At 41.2% G+C, this 17,163-nt stretch overlaps 1 protein-coding gene across 1 annotated transcript in view; it reads left to right on the top strand.

Moving 5' to 3' along the window:
* ELMO2 (engulfment and cell motility 2) overlaps positions 1–17,163 on the top strand; it is a 49,902-nt gene that overhangs the window by 11,559 nt on the left and 21,180 nt on the right. The window contains exons 4-9 of the mRNA XM_036752106.1: positions 3,791–3,863; positions 4,538–4,588; positions 7,274–7,455; positions 10,168–10,267; positions 12,193–12,344; positions 16,672–16,750. Of these exons, the coding sequence (XP_036608001.1) occupies positions 3,791–3,863; positions 4,538–4,588; positions 7,274–7,455; positions 10,168–10,267; positions 12,193–12,344; positions 16,672–16,750 (637 nt within the window). The remainder of the gene's footprint in view (positions 1–3,790; positions 3,864–4,537; positions 4,589–7,273; positions 7,456–10,167; positions 10,268–12,192; positions 12,345–16,671; positions 16,751–17,163) is intronic.

Raw genomic sequence — 17,163 nt, 5'->3', positions numbered from 1 at the left:
CTCTCCCTACCTCCTATCCCCAATGTAAAGGCAGAAAAGCAAAACCCTTGTAACATATGTATATTAAGAAAAAAAATTCTTGCATTAGTCAGGTCTAAAAAATATATACCTCTCAATCTGCACGAGTCCCTAAGCTCTCCTTTAGGGGATGGGTAGCATGCTTCAACATGAGCCTTCTGGTGTCACAGTTTCACTATATTCTTTTCATTGGAGCAGACCTGTCCCCTCTGTCACTAGTTCTGTGATCCCTTCCCAAGGGTACAGTTGCCACCACCACAAAAATCCTCTAGCCGCCATATACTCCCAGCTTTTTTCTTCCCTTTCCACTCCCTGCCATGAAAGTTGGTGCATATTTTCATACATACGTGATGCAGTTGCCCAGATCTGCTCTGGAGAACCACTTTGTTCCCACATGCATATATCATTGGCATATAAGAATGGGGCACTCCAATCTTAGCACTCCACTTAAAAAAAGGTGGCCTAAAGCTTAAGATTACAAAATGGAGTATTTAGAGTTCAGTTATAAAATTACCAAGTGCCAGAGCCATAAGGTTTGGAGGTCTAATTCTGTTTCCTCATGGTACAGAGGAGGAAGCCGGGGCCCGTAGAGGAGAGATAATGGGCCAAAACTCACACCACAAGTTGGTGACAGTTCACTCTATAATCTAGGTCTTTAGTGTTTTCTATTATTCTGGAGTTATGTAACATTAGAGCTTAAATATCATCTACTCTAACCATCTTGTTTTATAGCGGAGGAAACTGAGGCCAGAGAAATGAAGTAACTTCCCTAAAATCAAAGAATCACAGAATTTTCAGATTAGAAAAAAATTTCATCAGCCTTCTGGTTCAGCCTGTGCTTGAGATGAGGCTTCATTACAGCACGTCTCACAGAAGGTCAGGCAGTCTCTACGTGAAGTCCTCCAATGAGAAGGACCCCGCTATCTGCCAAGGCAGCCTATTCCACTTTGATAAAGCTTTAATTATTAGGAAGCTTTTGCTGAGTGCAGTTAGGTGGTGCAGTGAATAGAATGCTATGCCTGGAGTGAATGCAGGCATTTATTAGCTGTGTGACCCTGGGCAAGTCACTTCACCTGTGTGTGCCTCAATTTCCTCATCTGTGAAACGAGAATAGTAATAGTAGCATCTAGCTCCCAGGATTGTTGTGAGGATCAGATGGAATGACATTTGTGAGGCACTTAGCACAGTGCCTGTGTGCTGTATAAATGTTAGCTATTACCTGTTATCATTAACATCAAGCAGACATCTCTTTGCGACTTCCACACGTTGGTCTTTTTCTGCCCTCTGTGGCTAAACAGAACAGGTCTAAGTCCTCTTTCACATGAGAGCCTTTCAGATATTTGAATACAGTTAGGAGAATCCCCCAAGTCTGCTGTGCCCCAGCTAGTTCTTTCTGCCCATCATCATATGATATAGATTCAAGATCCTTAACTATTCTTACTGGCCTTTTTTGGAAATTGGAGTTTATCAGCGGCCTTCCGTAGCTTCAGAGCCTAAATCACTCATGAAAGCCGCGCTCCTGATGCATCCTGAGATCTTGTTAGTCTTTTTGACTTGCAGGCGGCATCACCAGCTCATACTGAGCTTGAAGTTGACTTAGGCCCCTAGAACTTGTTCACACTATCTGCTACTACTGTCTGCTCATGCCTGCCCCATCTTGTACTTGTGAAATTGTTTTTAATTGTGATATGTATCTTTACATTTATGCCCGTTAAATTTCAACTTCTTAGGATAGCGTAGCGGAAAGAGGGCTGGCCTTGGAGTCGGGAAGAGTTAAATTCAAGGCCTCTTTCTGAGGCAACTCTCTGAAAGAATCTCAAGTTGTAAAGCAGCTGCTAGTCACGGATGACCACTCGTCATTGGAGAGGGACTTTTCTTATTGGGAATTCTCTATATTGGTAAAATCATAGATCCTTTTTGGATCTCTTTTTGGATTCTCACTCTGTCCCCCAGTATGTTAGCTATCCCTACAGCTTTGTGTCACCTTCAGATTCCATAATCATGCTATGTATACCATTGGTAGTAATGTTCATCGTATTAGGCCAGGCACAAATCCCTGGAACATTCCATCTAGCCTCCATCTCTTTATATTTCCTACAAGAATAATATGAGATATTTTAACAGATGCTTAGGTGAGAAACACACACGCGCGCGCACACACACATACACATGCACAAACGCACATGCACGAACCCACCCACACACCCCCCCCCCCAAAAATTCCCCTACCTACTAGTTTAGTGACCCTGTTGGAAATGGAATTAAGGTTTGTCTGCCTTGGCCTGTTCTTGGTGAAGCCATGGTGGGTCTTTGAAATCACCGTTTCCTTTCTTAGATCACTAACCCTTCCTTTAATGATCTGCTATGGCATTTTTCTGGGAATCAAAGTCAGAGTCACTAGTCTGTAATTTGTACACTCTGTTCTTTTCCTTTTTTGGAAGATTGTGACAGCATTTGCTCTTGACTAGTTGAGCATCATCTCTTCCTTCTCTAAAAGCTTGCAGACATCACTGATCATGACCGTGACCTGGGCCCAGTCCCAGAAATTTTATCTACCAGCTTTTTTAGTACAAAGGATATGGTTCTTTTGGTTTAGGTGACCTGATTTTATCAAGGGCACTAGGTATTTTCTTACTGTCTCTATGTGTCTTAGGAATCAGTTCCAGTTTGCCATTTCTGCTTTGTCATTTCCAGCCAGTACAAAGATCATCCTCAGAGAAACTAAGCAAAATAAGAATTAAGCAATTCTACCTTTTCTCTCTTGTCAGTTATCATTGTCCTCTTCTCTGTAGGCAGTGGCCTTATCCTGCCTTTGGTCCTCTTAGCCCCTAATATTGATTTTTAAAAAATCCTTTTATTCTCCTTAGTTTTCTTCCAACCTTAGCTACTTCGGAGCTGTAGCACTCCTAATATTTTTACAAGACTGGGCTAGGTTCTTTATTTATCCTTCTTTACCTGCCTATGCATGCATTTTCTATTAATTTCTTTTTAAAAAAATCTAAGTTGATTGATGAATTCTCTCTGTGTTCACATTTAGCTTTTCTCCAAACCCTTTAAAATCTGCTTTCCCCAGATACAATGTCTGTGTCACACTTAGGATTGGCTTTCTGCTGCTTCTCCATTACAAACACTGGGAGGCAGTGGGCACTTCTCAAGGTTTGTATCATTTCTATTCCAGCAACCATTTTCTGCCTGCTAGCATAATTTCATTTTTTAAAAGTGGAGATCTATTCTGAAATAGGAAAATATTCTGGAATGGAGATGATTATTAAAAGTAAATCAAAACGTTATTAGTTGCTCTGCTTTTGCCAAAAGGAGGGCTCCAGAAGATGTCTGGATAATTGAAATCTCCCATGACTACCATGTTATGCCTCTGCCAAGTTTTTGATGTGCTTCCTGAAATCCTCATCTATTACTTCTATCCAGGTGATCTGTAATATGGCAAAATTGCTTCTGTTTCTCCCTCCACTTCACTCAGATACTCTTCTTTCTGTTTTTGCCCTCTGGTTCATGGGTACAATTAGTCGCATAGCCTATAAATAGGCAACTAAAAAAATACAGAAGGTAGACTTGGTGCATTTACACTGTGTTGGGATTCAGTTTAGTCGACATTCTTTAATACCTACTATGCATGGAAATTTGATTTGGACACAGTTTTTTTAGAGCTGTTGCTGGTGGGATAAGTAAGGAATGAGGTCCAGTTGTGTGGGGGCAGACACTGGTCCTATATGTATGTGTACGATTTGTTTTTTCTTTTTGTCCTCTTAATCAGGTGGTCGCTACCAAACCCTGAGTACTATACTCTCCGTTATGCAGATGGCCCCCAGCTATACATCACTGAACAGGTCAGTACCGGAGAAGGAGCTGACAGAGAGGGTGTTTGGGACTGTGCTCTGAAGGGAACTGTTCCAGGAGGGTGTTTGGGGCTTCCCATATACAAGGTATAGAATTCTTTTCTGATGGGTAGCACTGTACCTTGAAGCACAGACCATAGCATGTCGGGCTTTTAAATAGCCTTAAATCATAGGCCAGAGATGGAAGTGCTCTTAGATCATAGACCACAGGAAGATTTTATGAACTTGGAGTGTCAGTGCCAGAAGAGACATTGGCACTTAGCCTGTCAGAACTTGCAAGGACTCTAAAGATCATCTAGTTCATTCCTCTTCATTTTACCACTAAGGAAACTGAAGTCTAGAGAGGGAGGGACAGTGACTTGTCCAAGGTCACAGGGCAAGTTGGTGGCAGGGCTGGAATTGGAGCTTAGGTCTCCTAATTCCCAGTCCATTGTTGGCACTGTTACACCATGCCGGCTCTGTCTGTCCCTGTTGGTTGGAAATCTTTTCTTCGTGATTCAATGGGCCTGAGCAGGGATAGTAGCAGCCCATTGTGCTGTGCAAAGAGATTTGCCAGAGTCTATTACATCATTCTTTAACAAAGCGAGCCCTTGTTGGCCCTGTTAGCTTGAAAGCTTGCCATATTACATTCTTATTTGTTACTTCTCTTCTTTCTTCGTGCTCAGACCCGCAGTGACATAAAAAATGGGACGATCTTGCAGCTGGCCATCTCACCGGTAGGTAATCTCCTATTTGTCACCGTAAGTTCTTAGGTCAAGCCAATGGTTGAAAGCTTCATCTCTCTCGTGAATTGACCTGATTTTGAATGTAAATTGAATGTGAGATATTTTTCTAGAGCAAATGGAGCATTTTTCAGGTTTCTTTGTTGAAGTCAATTTTCTGAAGTAGAAAATGTTGCAGTAGTTCTGTCTTGAGAGGCAAATGATGGAAATTTGACTTGTGGCATTGAGGTAGCTTCTACCTATGTGGTTTGATGGCTCTTAAACTTTTTCATCCTGCAACAACTTTTTCCTATCACCTTCATCTTTTTTTTTTTTTTTACTTTTTTTTTTGGAGGGGGAAGGCAGGGCAGTTGGTGTTAAGTGATTTGTTCAAGGTCACACAGCTAGTAAATGTGTCAACTGTCTGAGGCTGGATTTGAACTCAGGTCCTCCTGACTCCAGGGCCAGTGCTCTACTCACTGCACCACCTAGCTGCCACCTGCCACCCCCATCTTAAGGACCAGTACTTCTCCACCTTAAAACATAGAATTACAAAAAGAATTAGGTGATCTCTGTACTTGAAAGAGGAAAAGAGTTAGTAAGACCCTTATTTAAGGGAGGAGAGGAGAAGATAGGCTAAAGAAATAGAAATGATGAGCACACAGTGGATCCTGGATTCACCAAATATCGAAGGACCTGTTATGTGTTTAGTACTGTTCAGGCATAGTAGGAAATGCAGTTTCCTAGAGCACTTTGTCTGGATTATTTCTTTGCTGTGATCACATTTTAGCTCATTTATTTTTGTATGTGTTACATACCCTTGATTGGACAGTAAATTCCTCAAAGACAGGAACCATCTTGTCTTTATATCACTAGTGTTAAGCACAGGCCTGGCACATACTTTTGTTGGCTTTTTGATCCCTTCACTCAGTCAACAAACATCTGTTAAGTTACTTACTTTGTGCCAAGAACCGTGCTGAGAAAAGGAGACTTGGTGACAAAAGTGAACCGACCCCTGCCTTCTGTTGGGGGAAACGACATGAACATATAGAGCGCGTACGTTGTTGCTGTCCGGTCACGTCCAGCTCTTTACGATCCTATTTGGGTTTTTCTTGGCAAAGACACTAGAGACATCTTTATGGGCCTGAGGAGCAAAGGCCTCCCAAAAGAGGCCGCGGACTTTGAAGTATGGGGAGTAGAACGAGTAATTTGGCTGAGGGCCTATACTGTCATGTAGAGGGAGGCTTTGCCTCACTTGGCACCACCATCAAAAACCTGGTGGAGCTTGGCTTCCATGATGTTCTTGAAAAATTTTCTAAGAACTCAACCTAAATGAATATTAGCAAAAAAGAGAAAATGATTCCTATCTGGTTAGCACATTACATACATACGCGGTCTCATTTGATCCTGGGAGGTGGATGGCTGGAGTGTGATAAGCTCCTTGAGGGCAAGGACAGTTTCATTTTTGTCTGTACCCCCAGCGCCCAGCATGATTCCTGACGCACAGTAGGTGTTCAGTAGCTTGCTGTTGATTGTATACATAGTATCCCTATTTTACAGAAGAGGAAATTGAGGCCCAGAGAGGATAAGTGAATTGCTCAGCTTTAAAGTGGCATAGATAGGACTAGAACCCACGTCTCCGGACCCTGGTTTGTTCCTTTCAGTACACTAGTGTGCCTTAGTGAAAAGCAATGATATTGCTGCTTGTAGGAGTAGTTTACTTAAGGTAGAGGGGTGCTTGTTTTTATAAAGAATTTTATTAAGAACAGTTTTCTAGTGTTATACTTTTTCCCCTGGGCAGAATATATGAGGACATGAATAACCATGTTGGTCTTGGCACACTCTGTTCTTAATCCAACCCCGTCCTTTCCACTCCCACAGTCTTTAAGGCCCTTATTACTTCTCATCTGGACTATTGTAATAGTATCCCACCTATTCTTCCTGCCTCCAGTCTCTCCCCTCACCAAACTAACCTCATTTAACTACCAAAATAACCATGCTGGAGGGAAAATCTGTCCAAGTCACTTCACTATTCAAAAATCAAGTGGCTTCTTATCACCAATAGGATAGACTACCTCTTCCTTAGCCTGGTGTTTAAGATTTTTGACATTCAGCCTCCAGCTTACCTTATTTTTTGCTCAACTCCCTCTTACAAATTTTCCATTCTGGCCAGAGTCTCTAACAACCTTATCGTATATTTTCTCTCCTCCCTCTTTAGTCTGTGTTGCTCAAGGTGTCATTGACACCTGGAGTGCACTTCGGTTGAAATTCTCTTTCTTTAAGGGCTAGCTTAGGTGCCGTCTCCTCCATGTAGCTTTGTCTGGTTTCCTGGCTAGGAGTGATTATTTTTCTTCCCTAGATTTCTTATAGCATTTTCCTTAGGCCTCTCCTTTGTCCCTGTTGCATTCCACCTTGTACCATACTTATTTGTGCATGTCATGTCCCCTTTACTAGACTGTAAACTCCTTGAGAACAACTCTTGTGTTGTTTTAACTTGGTAATCCTTAGGCCTTACACAGAGTAGGCTATTGATAAAATTTGTTGACCTGCCTCAAACAGAATTAATGGAAAGATGTCTCTGCTTTAGCCTAGGTCGCTCAAGGCCCCCAAGATTTGTCCCTAGCTCAGGGACCTGCCACGAGGAACAGATGAGGAAAAAGTTGGCAGGGCCTATAACCTACGTGTTTTCTGGTCTTGTAGTCCCGGGCTGCACGCCAGCTTATGGAGAGGACACAGTCATCTAACATGGAGACTCGGCTGGATGCTATGAAGGAATTGGCCAAACTTTCTGCTGATGTGACCTTTGCCACTGAATTCATCAACATGGAGGGAATCGTGGTGTTAACGAGGCTTGTGGAGAGCGGCACCAAGCTTTTGTCCCAGTAAGTATGTCACAATCCCTGTCCTGAAGGCTTTGTGAGATGAGAGGTGGTGTTGTACTATAACCACAACGGTGGAGCTGTTAGGAGAGCTAGGTTTAAATCCCTCCTCTGACAGAGACTGGTTATGTCTGTGCTCTTGGACAAATCATTTAAGCTATCTGGGTTTCACTTTCCTCAGATGGAGGTAATATTTATCACACTTCCTCTTGTCATCATTCATTAATTCATCCGACTAGTATAAAAGACTTCTACAAAAAGCCAGATAAGAACAATAGCTCACATTAGTACAGTGCCGCATCGTTTACAAAGCACTTTGCTCACAACGGTGCTGTGAGGCAGGTATTATTATCTTCATTTTATGACTGAGGTTCAGAGTTAAGTGATTTGATGTCATCCCATAGCTCATAAGCGTGAGAGATAAGATATTAGGAGTCAAGTGGACAGCACAGACAAGTGCTGTAGGAATTTAGAGATCAGTCTTTGCATACCTGTTAATTTGCTGGGACACGCAGAAGTGAGAGAGGAGGTGGAAGTGGAAGACAAGGGCTTGTAATCTTTCATCTTGCTGCTGAATTGTCCATTGGTCCAGCCATCTCTTCACTCACACACACACACACACCCATCCTTCTCTCTACACCATCGCTGTCACCACCTCTACCCTGCACCCCCTAGCCACTACCTATCTAAGGTGTTCTTCCAAAACTGTACAGTGTCTTCACAGTTCCTCAGTGTTAATGTGGACAAGCTAGGGAATGGCATCTTAGATTGTCATCAGCAGCAATCTGTGCTCACATCCTTCATTTGGAGGCTTTAGGGACCTTAGCTTATAAATGTTAAGTTCAGAAGTCTTCTGTAAGGTTTGGCCATCCTGAAAAATATTAGAATGTTTTGTTGGAGAGTCCCAGATATGCTGCTGATGGTTCACCCACTGAAAATTGCAGCTGAGTTCAACACTTAGGCTGGGTGCATGTTTTGAATCTTGTTACCTAGAGGGGTTCTCTTACGCCTTAGCTACAGAAAGGAAATTCTTGGGCATGTTAGCCCTGAGGCCTTGGACAAGCCTCAGTAGTTGTCACCAAGCTCTTACAGTCTGCCGATTACGGGAGAATTGGTTTCTGTCTGTGTATCCCTTGGGCTTTGGAGTCACATGGGTCAGGAGTTTCCTGGGCTAGTGGTGTACAGTGGAAAAAGTACCAGACTTGATAACTAAGAGCCTGGGGTCCTATTCCTAGCTCTGCCAGTAACTCACTCTATCACCTTTTTTCTGGGCCTTAGTTTTCTCATTTATAAAGTGAGGAGTTTAGACTCGATGATTTCTGTCTTTTAGGAGAAGTTTAGATATCTTGTTTTTATGTCACCTTCATTTCTAAACACATCCCTCCCATTTCCTTCCCAGAGAGCAACCAAATAGAGTAACAAAGAATCACAAAGAAGGGGGTAAAAAGGTAGCTCAGCTAAACCAGCCAGTCCCTCAGTTAGTCAGATCTTTTGGTTTACTCAGGGTTCTACACTCGTATTCCTCAGCCTTTATGAAGAAAGGAGGGGAGGGGACTGTTTTCTCTTCCCATCTTCAGAGCCAAACTTATTTATTGTATTGATTTAGTATTGCTTCATTGTTTTTCCCTTTCTTTTACATTGTTGTAGTCATTGTGTATATTGTCTTGTTGACTTCATTTTGCAGCTGCTCATATGTACTTCCTTGCTTCTATGTATTCTTAATATTTGTTTCTTACAATTTAACAATATTCCATTACATCCGTATACCACAATTTATTTAGCCAAGGCATATTTTGCTTCCAGTTCTTTACAACTACAAAAGGTGCTCCTCTAAACATTTTGTTATTTATGAATCCTTTCTACCTTTGACATCCTTGGGGTATATAACTGGTGGTGAAATCTCTGGGTCAAAGGATATGAGCATTTTAGTCAGTTTCTTAGCATAACTCTAATTTCTAGACTGGTTGAACCAATTCACAGATCCACCAGTGTGTAAGTGCACTCTCTTTCCACAACTCCCTCCCCAACATTGACTATTCCCATCTTTTGTCACCTTTGCTAATCTGCAGGATGTGAAATGAATCTCAGAGTTATTTTGATTTGCATTTCTCTTAGTTATTTGGAACAGTCTTTCATTTGGCTATTTATAGTTTGCAATTCTTCCTTTGATCTACACGTTTGTTCATCTACATTGACCACTTTGCCACTGGAAAGACTAGACCCTTCCAGTTCTAAATTCTACAGTTTTCACTTCTCTCTGACCTTTAGTTGCTTCCTCTGTAAAATAAGGTGGTTGGACAAAGTAATTGTAACTAATTTATGGAACATTTTAAAGGCAACAAGCATTTATTAAGTACTTATGTGCCAAGCCCTGTGCTAAACACTTGGTTTATAAATACAAGCAAAAAGAAAGACAGTTCCTGCCCTCAAGTAATTTATTCTCTAATGAAGGAAGACAGTACACAAGGGTGCCGAAAAGTTGAGGAGAAGGCACCCACAAAGGGGTATACTTGGAACAGATATTATCATTCCCGTTTTTAAAATGGAAGTGAAGGAAGGAGCCAAGGTTGGGGGGGAGGTGACAGGAGGATGTAAGGGGAAATGATAAATGATTGTGGTGTAAAAAAAAAAAAGGTTACAATAAAACTTTTTAAAATTTGCCTTCCTGCTTTGGCTCCTTATTCTGAACATTTGTATGTTTCTCACACTTCTCAGTTACAGTGAGATGCTGGCATTCACCCTGACTGCCTTCCTGGAACTCATGGACCATGGTATTGTCTCCTGGGATATGGTTTCAATCACCTTCATTAAGCAGGTGAGGACCCTCCTGCTCAGTGCTTTCATCTCCTAAGCCCCTACCATCTGCTGCTTATCATGCCCTGATGCTGATGCTGAGGGGGTGTTCTTTCTGCCTAGGGAATGTACCATAAAGGCAGGTAAGCTCAAGATCATCAGCCTGTTTTTATCAGTGACTTGACTAGGACTTAGAAAGCATTTTTACCAAATTTGGTGTAGTCATGCCTGGAGATTCTAGATAGCTACATTTTGGAAGGGATGTTGAGACTGTTGACACTGGAGTGTTTCCATTGAAGAGCAGACACTTGAAATATGAATATAGTTTTAAATGTTTGTGTTCTGTGAGCATATCGGTTTTTGAGGGAATGCAGTACTTGTGTGCATGTGTATATGCCTATGGCCGCAGAGGAGGTAAGTTGTGATCTCAATCCTGGCATCGTGTTTTAGGAGAGACATTGACAAGATGGACTGTCTAGGACTGAAATGTCTGTCTTATGGAAGAAGGCTCAGACTTGTTCTGCTTGGCCTTCTCGCTAGAGGATGGAATTAAAATCAGTGTAATGAAATTGGTGAGAGGCAGATCTTTTCTCAGCCTAAGAACTTGTTAACAGAATTGTCCAACAAGGAAAGGGCTGCCTTTTATCATTAGGAGTTTTCAGACAGAGGCTAGGTGACCACTTAGCTGGGACCTTTGTTAGTTCATAAGATCTAGAGCAGGGAGGAACCATGGGGCAACTATTCCAACCTCCTTATTTTACAGATGAGGAAGGTGAGGCCTAGGGAGGTTAAGTAATAAACTGGGTGATTTCTGGGACTCCTTTCCACTCTTAAGATTCCATGATTTTTAATTGTACATGTATAACCTGTATCTGATTGCTTGCTGTCTTGGGGAGTATTTGGAAAGGGAGAAAAATTTGGAACTCAAAATTTTACAAAAGTGAATATTGAAAACTATCTTTATGTGTAATTGGGAAAAAAAAAATTAAAATGCTATTGAGGAAGAAAAGTAGGAAAAATCAGTGAAACCAGTCAATATATCTAAAAAGTCTGAAAATTAATACAGTGTTCCAAACCCATGGATCTCTCACTTCTACAAAGGAGTGGGAAGTGTCTTTTTTACTGACCTCCTTGGCTTCCTTTAAGTCTCAAAATCTTTTACTGGAAGCCTTCCCCAGCTCCTCTGAATTCTAGTGTCTTCCTTCTGTTAATTATTTCCCGTTTATCCTATATGTGGCTTGTTTGTATATGTTTGTTGTCTCCCTCATTAGAGTGTAAGTTCCTTAGGGGAAAGGATTATCTTTTGTCTCTTTTTATATCCCCAGAGTTTAGCACAGTGCCTGGCACATAGGAGGCACTTAATAAATGTTTATTGATTGATTATTGATTAATTAAAAAAAAAGATTCCATGATTTTGTGAAGATGTCTGGGTGATAGAGGTACAGAAGGGTGATAATCTTAAAAAAGAATGTGTTTAGGCTAAACGGGTTCAGTGGGTGAAATGAGCCTCCAGTAATGTAAACTCCCCTTTCTTGACCTTTCTTTTCATTTTTTTATTGATGCCTTTAATCTTCGTGTCACATTTCAATGTCCTTTCCCCAACTGATCTATCTTGCTTATTTATACTTTAGCTACTATTATGAAACCTAGGCTTTTGCCTTAAAGAGTTATAGTTGAGAAAAGAGCATGCTTACCTGCTTGGTAATATCTTGTATTTTATCTGAGACTCAGTTATCCATATCTGGAGGAAAAAAGTCTGTCAGTTTGAACCATATAGCCATAAAGCAGATAGCAGCATACCTAGACTGCAGCCCTGATGTCTGGGAGGAAAGAAGCAGCTTCTGAAGTTCTAGCCTCAAAAACCCAAACCTGTCGAATGTCAGCAGTGCCCCAGCATACTGCCTTCTGAACTTATGGATGAGTGTGCTTCTTTCTCTCTGGGTTTAGATTGCCGGGTATGTGAGCCAGCCCATGGTGGATGTGTCCATCCTGCAGCGGTCACTAGCCATCCTGGAGAGTATGGTCCTGAACAGCCAGAGCCTGTACCAGAAGATAGCCGAGGAGATCACTGTGGGCCAGCTCATTTCTCACCTCCAGGTGTGAGTAAGAGACACTGCCTTTTCCTGTCTTGGCTTTCAGGTCTCTCATTCCTCTCTCTCCTTTGGGAAGGCTTTAAGCTGCTGGCTTATTGGTTCATTCAAAATAATATTTGCCCAGTGCATGCACCACCCCCACCATCCCCTCCCCCCAGTCTTGTGCAAAAGGCTAGGGGTGAGAGGAAGTTGGTGCAACTGGGACTTTCCCTGAGGAGCCTTACTGCCCAGAAACAACTGTGCATCAGTCCCCTCTTGTCTAGTGCTTTATGCTTTATGATATGTTTTCCTTATAACAGCCCTGTGAGGAAACTGGGGTACAGGCTGATTAATGTAGCAGATAAGTGTTGGGGTAAAGAGAGCAACAGATTTGGAATTAGAGAACCCAAATTCAAGTCTCAGTTCTTGTATGTATTAACAAGACATCTTTGAAGGAAGGAAGGAAACAAGCATTTATGAAGTGCTTGCTATGGGCCAGGTACTGTGCTATGACCTTTACGAATATTATGTCATTTGATGCTTACAACAACCCTGGGAAGTAGGCGCTATTTTTACCAACATTTTACAGCTGAGGAAACTGAGGCAGACAGTCTTTAAGTGATTTGCCCAGGTTCACACAGCTAGTAAGTGTTGGAGGCTTGGTTTCCTCATCTGTAAAACAGGGATAATAGATGTACTATGTATATCAGGGCTGTGGTGGGGCTTAAAGGAGATAATTCTGTAAAGCACTATATAAGTGGTAACTATTATTACATTCTATAAATATTTTTCCCAGGAAATGAAACAAGTGAACTCCTGGGAACACCACCATTATTGCTTCCTCTTTTCTTCATTTGCAGCTGGTCTGCAAATCAACACTTACCCATCAATGATTCCTTCCTGACCCCTGCTCCATCCCCACTGGCATAGTCAGTATTGCCAGGATCCTGATAAAACAGACTTGAGAGGATGTGGGCAGCGGTGTATGGGCCCCTCTTGACTGTACTTTCAACTAGCTCTGATCCACCACTCCCAATAAAAGGAAAGAATGCCTTGTTATGTATTCTCTTTGCAGCTCCCCTCTGTGCCTGTTATCCCAGAATTTGCAGAGCAAACAGGCAAGCAGATTTATTGGGTTAAACAATAGACTAGGAAATCCATCCTGAGGTGTTCTGAGGCAGGTGTGGTGTAGTGGAAAGAACACTGAACTTAGAGGCATAATGCCTGTTCTGGCCTCATAATTATGGACAAGCCCCTCTGCCACTCTGAGCCTTAATTTTTTCATCAATAAAATGGAGATAGTAATCCTTGCTCTGTCTACTGAACAGGCTCACGTGGAAAGCATTCTTTAAACTATGAAGTGCTATACAAATGTGAATTATAACTCTTATAGCCTTGCACTTCATTAATCATTTTAGCTTTCTGCATTCTGTTTCTTCTGTGAAGTGAGACTAGGCCAGCAGCTTGACTAATAATGGTGGAAACCAAGTTATCTGGATCAGTGTTAACTGTTAATCCTTTTTAAAATCAAATTATTTTTAATTAAGAAACTTTTATTTTCCCTTTCCATCACCTTAACCTCCCTGTCCCTTACTGAGAAGAGAAAAAAAAGAAAAATAAAACCTTGTAAAAACAAATATCATGCAAAACAGTTTCTCACATTTGGTCACATCAAAAACATGTGTCTTATTCTGAATCCTGAGCCCATCACCCCTCTGGGAAGATTGTCAGCAGGCCTCATTACTGGTCCTCTAAGATCATGATTGGTCATTGAATTCTTCAGCATTCTTAAGTTTTTCAAAGTTATTCATTCGTATAATGTTGGTATATACATTGTTCTGATTCTGTTTACCTTTCTCTGCATCAGTTCATACAGGTCTTTTGAGGTTTCTCTGAAACTGTCCCTTTCGTCATTAATAGTACAATGGTATTCAATTATATTTATGTACTATAATTTGTTTAGCCATTAGTTGCTGGGTACCCCCTTATTTTCCAATTCTTTGCCACCACAGAAAAAGCTACAATAAATATTTCTGTGCATATGGGCCCTTTTGCTTTTTTTCTGATTTAGCTGCTAATCCTTTTAGATTCTCAGTATAGTTCTGTGACCCTGGGAAAGTGACTTAACATCTGTCTGCCTCAGTTTCCTAAACTGAAAAATGGGGGTAACAATGGCACCTTCCTCTCAGGGTTGTTATGAGGATCTAGTGAGATAGTATTTACAAAGCACTTAGCACACTGCTTGGCACATATTAGTGCTTAATAAATGCGTAAACCCTTCCTTTCCCATTCCCCATGAGAAGACAACATAGTGTGTTGGGAAGAGCACTGGTCTAAGAGCCAGGAGACCTGTGCTCAGGTCCTGACTTTGCTACTAACTAGCTATATGACCTTGGGTGAGTCACGTGAGGATCTCACTCTCTCTTCTAACTTTAAAGCCCCTTGCAGCTCTGACATTTGAAGAATCTGTGAGATTGATCTGAGGGTTATCATAGAAAATAGCTGTATTTCTCTTGTTCTGGGCCGAGTGAAGAGCATTACCCAGGGTGCCTGCCATCTGACCCAGTAGATGCCTCATCTGTAGTAGGGGCAGCATCTACTTGGTGCCCTCCCATATAGGCCAGGCTAGTTTTTCTCAGAGCTGTCCTCAAGGCTTGAATAGTTCAACAGACTGAGGTTTCAGTTGCAGGCTTGGCATCTAACAGGAATAGAAACCCCTCAGACTTGATGGCTATCCCAGTGCTGTTAGTTAGCACACCATTCTGGCCAGAAGCATTTCTGTCTGGGGATAAAGGTGGGGGGGGGGACGACTTCATCTACCTCAGCCAGTACCATGTCCTTGCTGAATATCTCTTCCTTGCTCCATTGTTAAGTAAACATCCTTTCTGTTAAGCGTTAGATGGTCTACCAGTGTCTCATTTCATTCTAATCTTCAGTCTGAACCACCAAACTGTCCCAGATTAGGCATGGCCTAGAACCTTCTCAGAAGACAATAGCATCTAGTATCCAGTATGCATGACAGAGCCTGTATTCTGGTCAGGGGCAGGGAGTTAGGTTAGAGTTGTTGTAATGATGTTTTTTGGCCTTTTTTTCAAAATCTTCCCCAAAAAGTTTATGACCAAACAAGAGATAGAGGGGATTACAGGAAGTAAAATAGATAATTTTGATTATATGAAATTAAAAGGCTTTTGCACAAACAAAATTAATGTAGCCAAAATTAGAAGGAAAACAGGAAACTGGGGAAAAACTTTGCATCAGGTTTCTCTGATAAAGGCCTCATTTCTCAAATATGTAGGGAACTGAGCCAAATTTATAAAAATAAGAACCATTCCCTAGATGATAAATGGTCAAAGGATATGAATGGGCAGTTTTCAGAAGAAGAAATCAAAGCTATCAATAGTCACATGAAAAAATGCTCTAAATCACTACTGATTAGAGAAATGCAAATTAAAACAACTCACACCTATCAGATTGGCTAACATGACAGAAAAGGAAAATACTAAAGCTGGAGGGGATGTGGAAAAATTGGGACATAATGCACTGTTGGTGGAGTTGTGAACTAGTCCAACCATTCTGGAGAACAGTCTGGAATTATGCACAAAGGGCTATAAAACTGTGCATACTCTTTGGCCCAGCAGTGCTGCTAGGTCTGTATCCCAAAGAGATCAGAGAAAAGGGAAAAGGACCTATATATTACACAAAGATATTGATAGTAGCTCTTTTTGTGATAGCAAAGAATTGGAAATTGAGAATTGGATGCCCATTAATTGGGGAATATGATTGTGATGGAATACTATTGTGCTATAAGAAATGACAAACAGGATAGTTTCAGAAAAACCTGGGAAGACTTCAATGAACTGATGAAAAGTGAAGTGAGCAGAACTAGGAGAACAGTAACAGTAATATTGTAATGATGATCAACTGTGAAAAATTTAGCTATTCTGATCAAGACAACGGTTCAAGACAATCCTAAAGGACCCATGATGAAAAATATTATCCACCTCCAAAGAGAGAGCTGATGAACTCTGAATATGGATTGAAGCTTTCTTTTTAAACTTTCTTTGTTTTTGTTGTTTTACTTTGTGTTTTCTTTTACAACATGGCTAACATGGATATGTTTTGCATGTATGATCTGACATGAATAATCAAAACCAAATTGCTTGCCTCCTCAAGGAGTTAGAGGGGCAGAAGAGAGAATTTGGAACTCAAAATTTAAAAAAAAATGATTATTAAAATTGGAAATGTATTTGGGAAATATTTAATGAAATAAATAAAAATAATTTTAAAAATATTATCTAGATATCATCTTGTCCCTTAGAATCTGGTAATCACTCTGCTTTCTATCCTGCCACAGCTCTAATCAGGAGATCCAAACTTATGCCATCGCACTGATTAATGCACTTTTCCTGAAGGCACCTGAGGACAAGAGACAGGTGTGTGGCTGCCTTTTTTTCTTTTAATTTATTTTGCTGCCTTTTAAAAAATAGCTTTTTCACTCTCTTTGGTTATTGGCTACTGTCACACCTGAAACATATGGGCTTTTAAGAGAATTTTCCCCTGCAAAGGAAAGAGCCAAAATTCATTCCATCCTTCATGTGTTGGGACAGCATGGTGTATGGAAAAGTAATGGATTTGGAGTCAAAGGAGCTGGGTTTGAATTCTGGCTCTGCCTGGGTGACCTCAGGCAAGTTACTTAACCTCTCTGGACCCCATTTCCTCATCTGTCAAAAGAAAGGGGTTGTTAGGCCAGGTGATCTCTGAGATCTCCCAGCTCTAAAGTTCTGCTTTGTTTCCTGCTTTGTTCCTGATCTGTGCTTCAAGTTCTAAGGAACATCTTCATGTCAAG

This window comes from Trichosurus vulpecula, chromosome 3, assembly GCF_011100635.1.
Source record: "Trichosurus vulpecula isolate mTriVul1 chromosome 3, mTriVul1.pri, whole genome shotgun sequence".
NCBI lineage: Eukaryota > Metazoa > Chordata > Mammalia > Diprotodontia > Phalangeridae > Trichosurus > Trichosurus vulpecula.
This window is presented reverse-complemented; position numbering and strand designations above follow the sequence as displayed.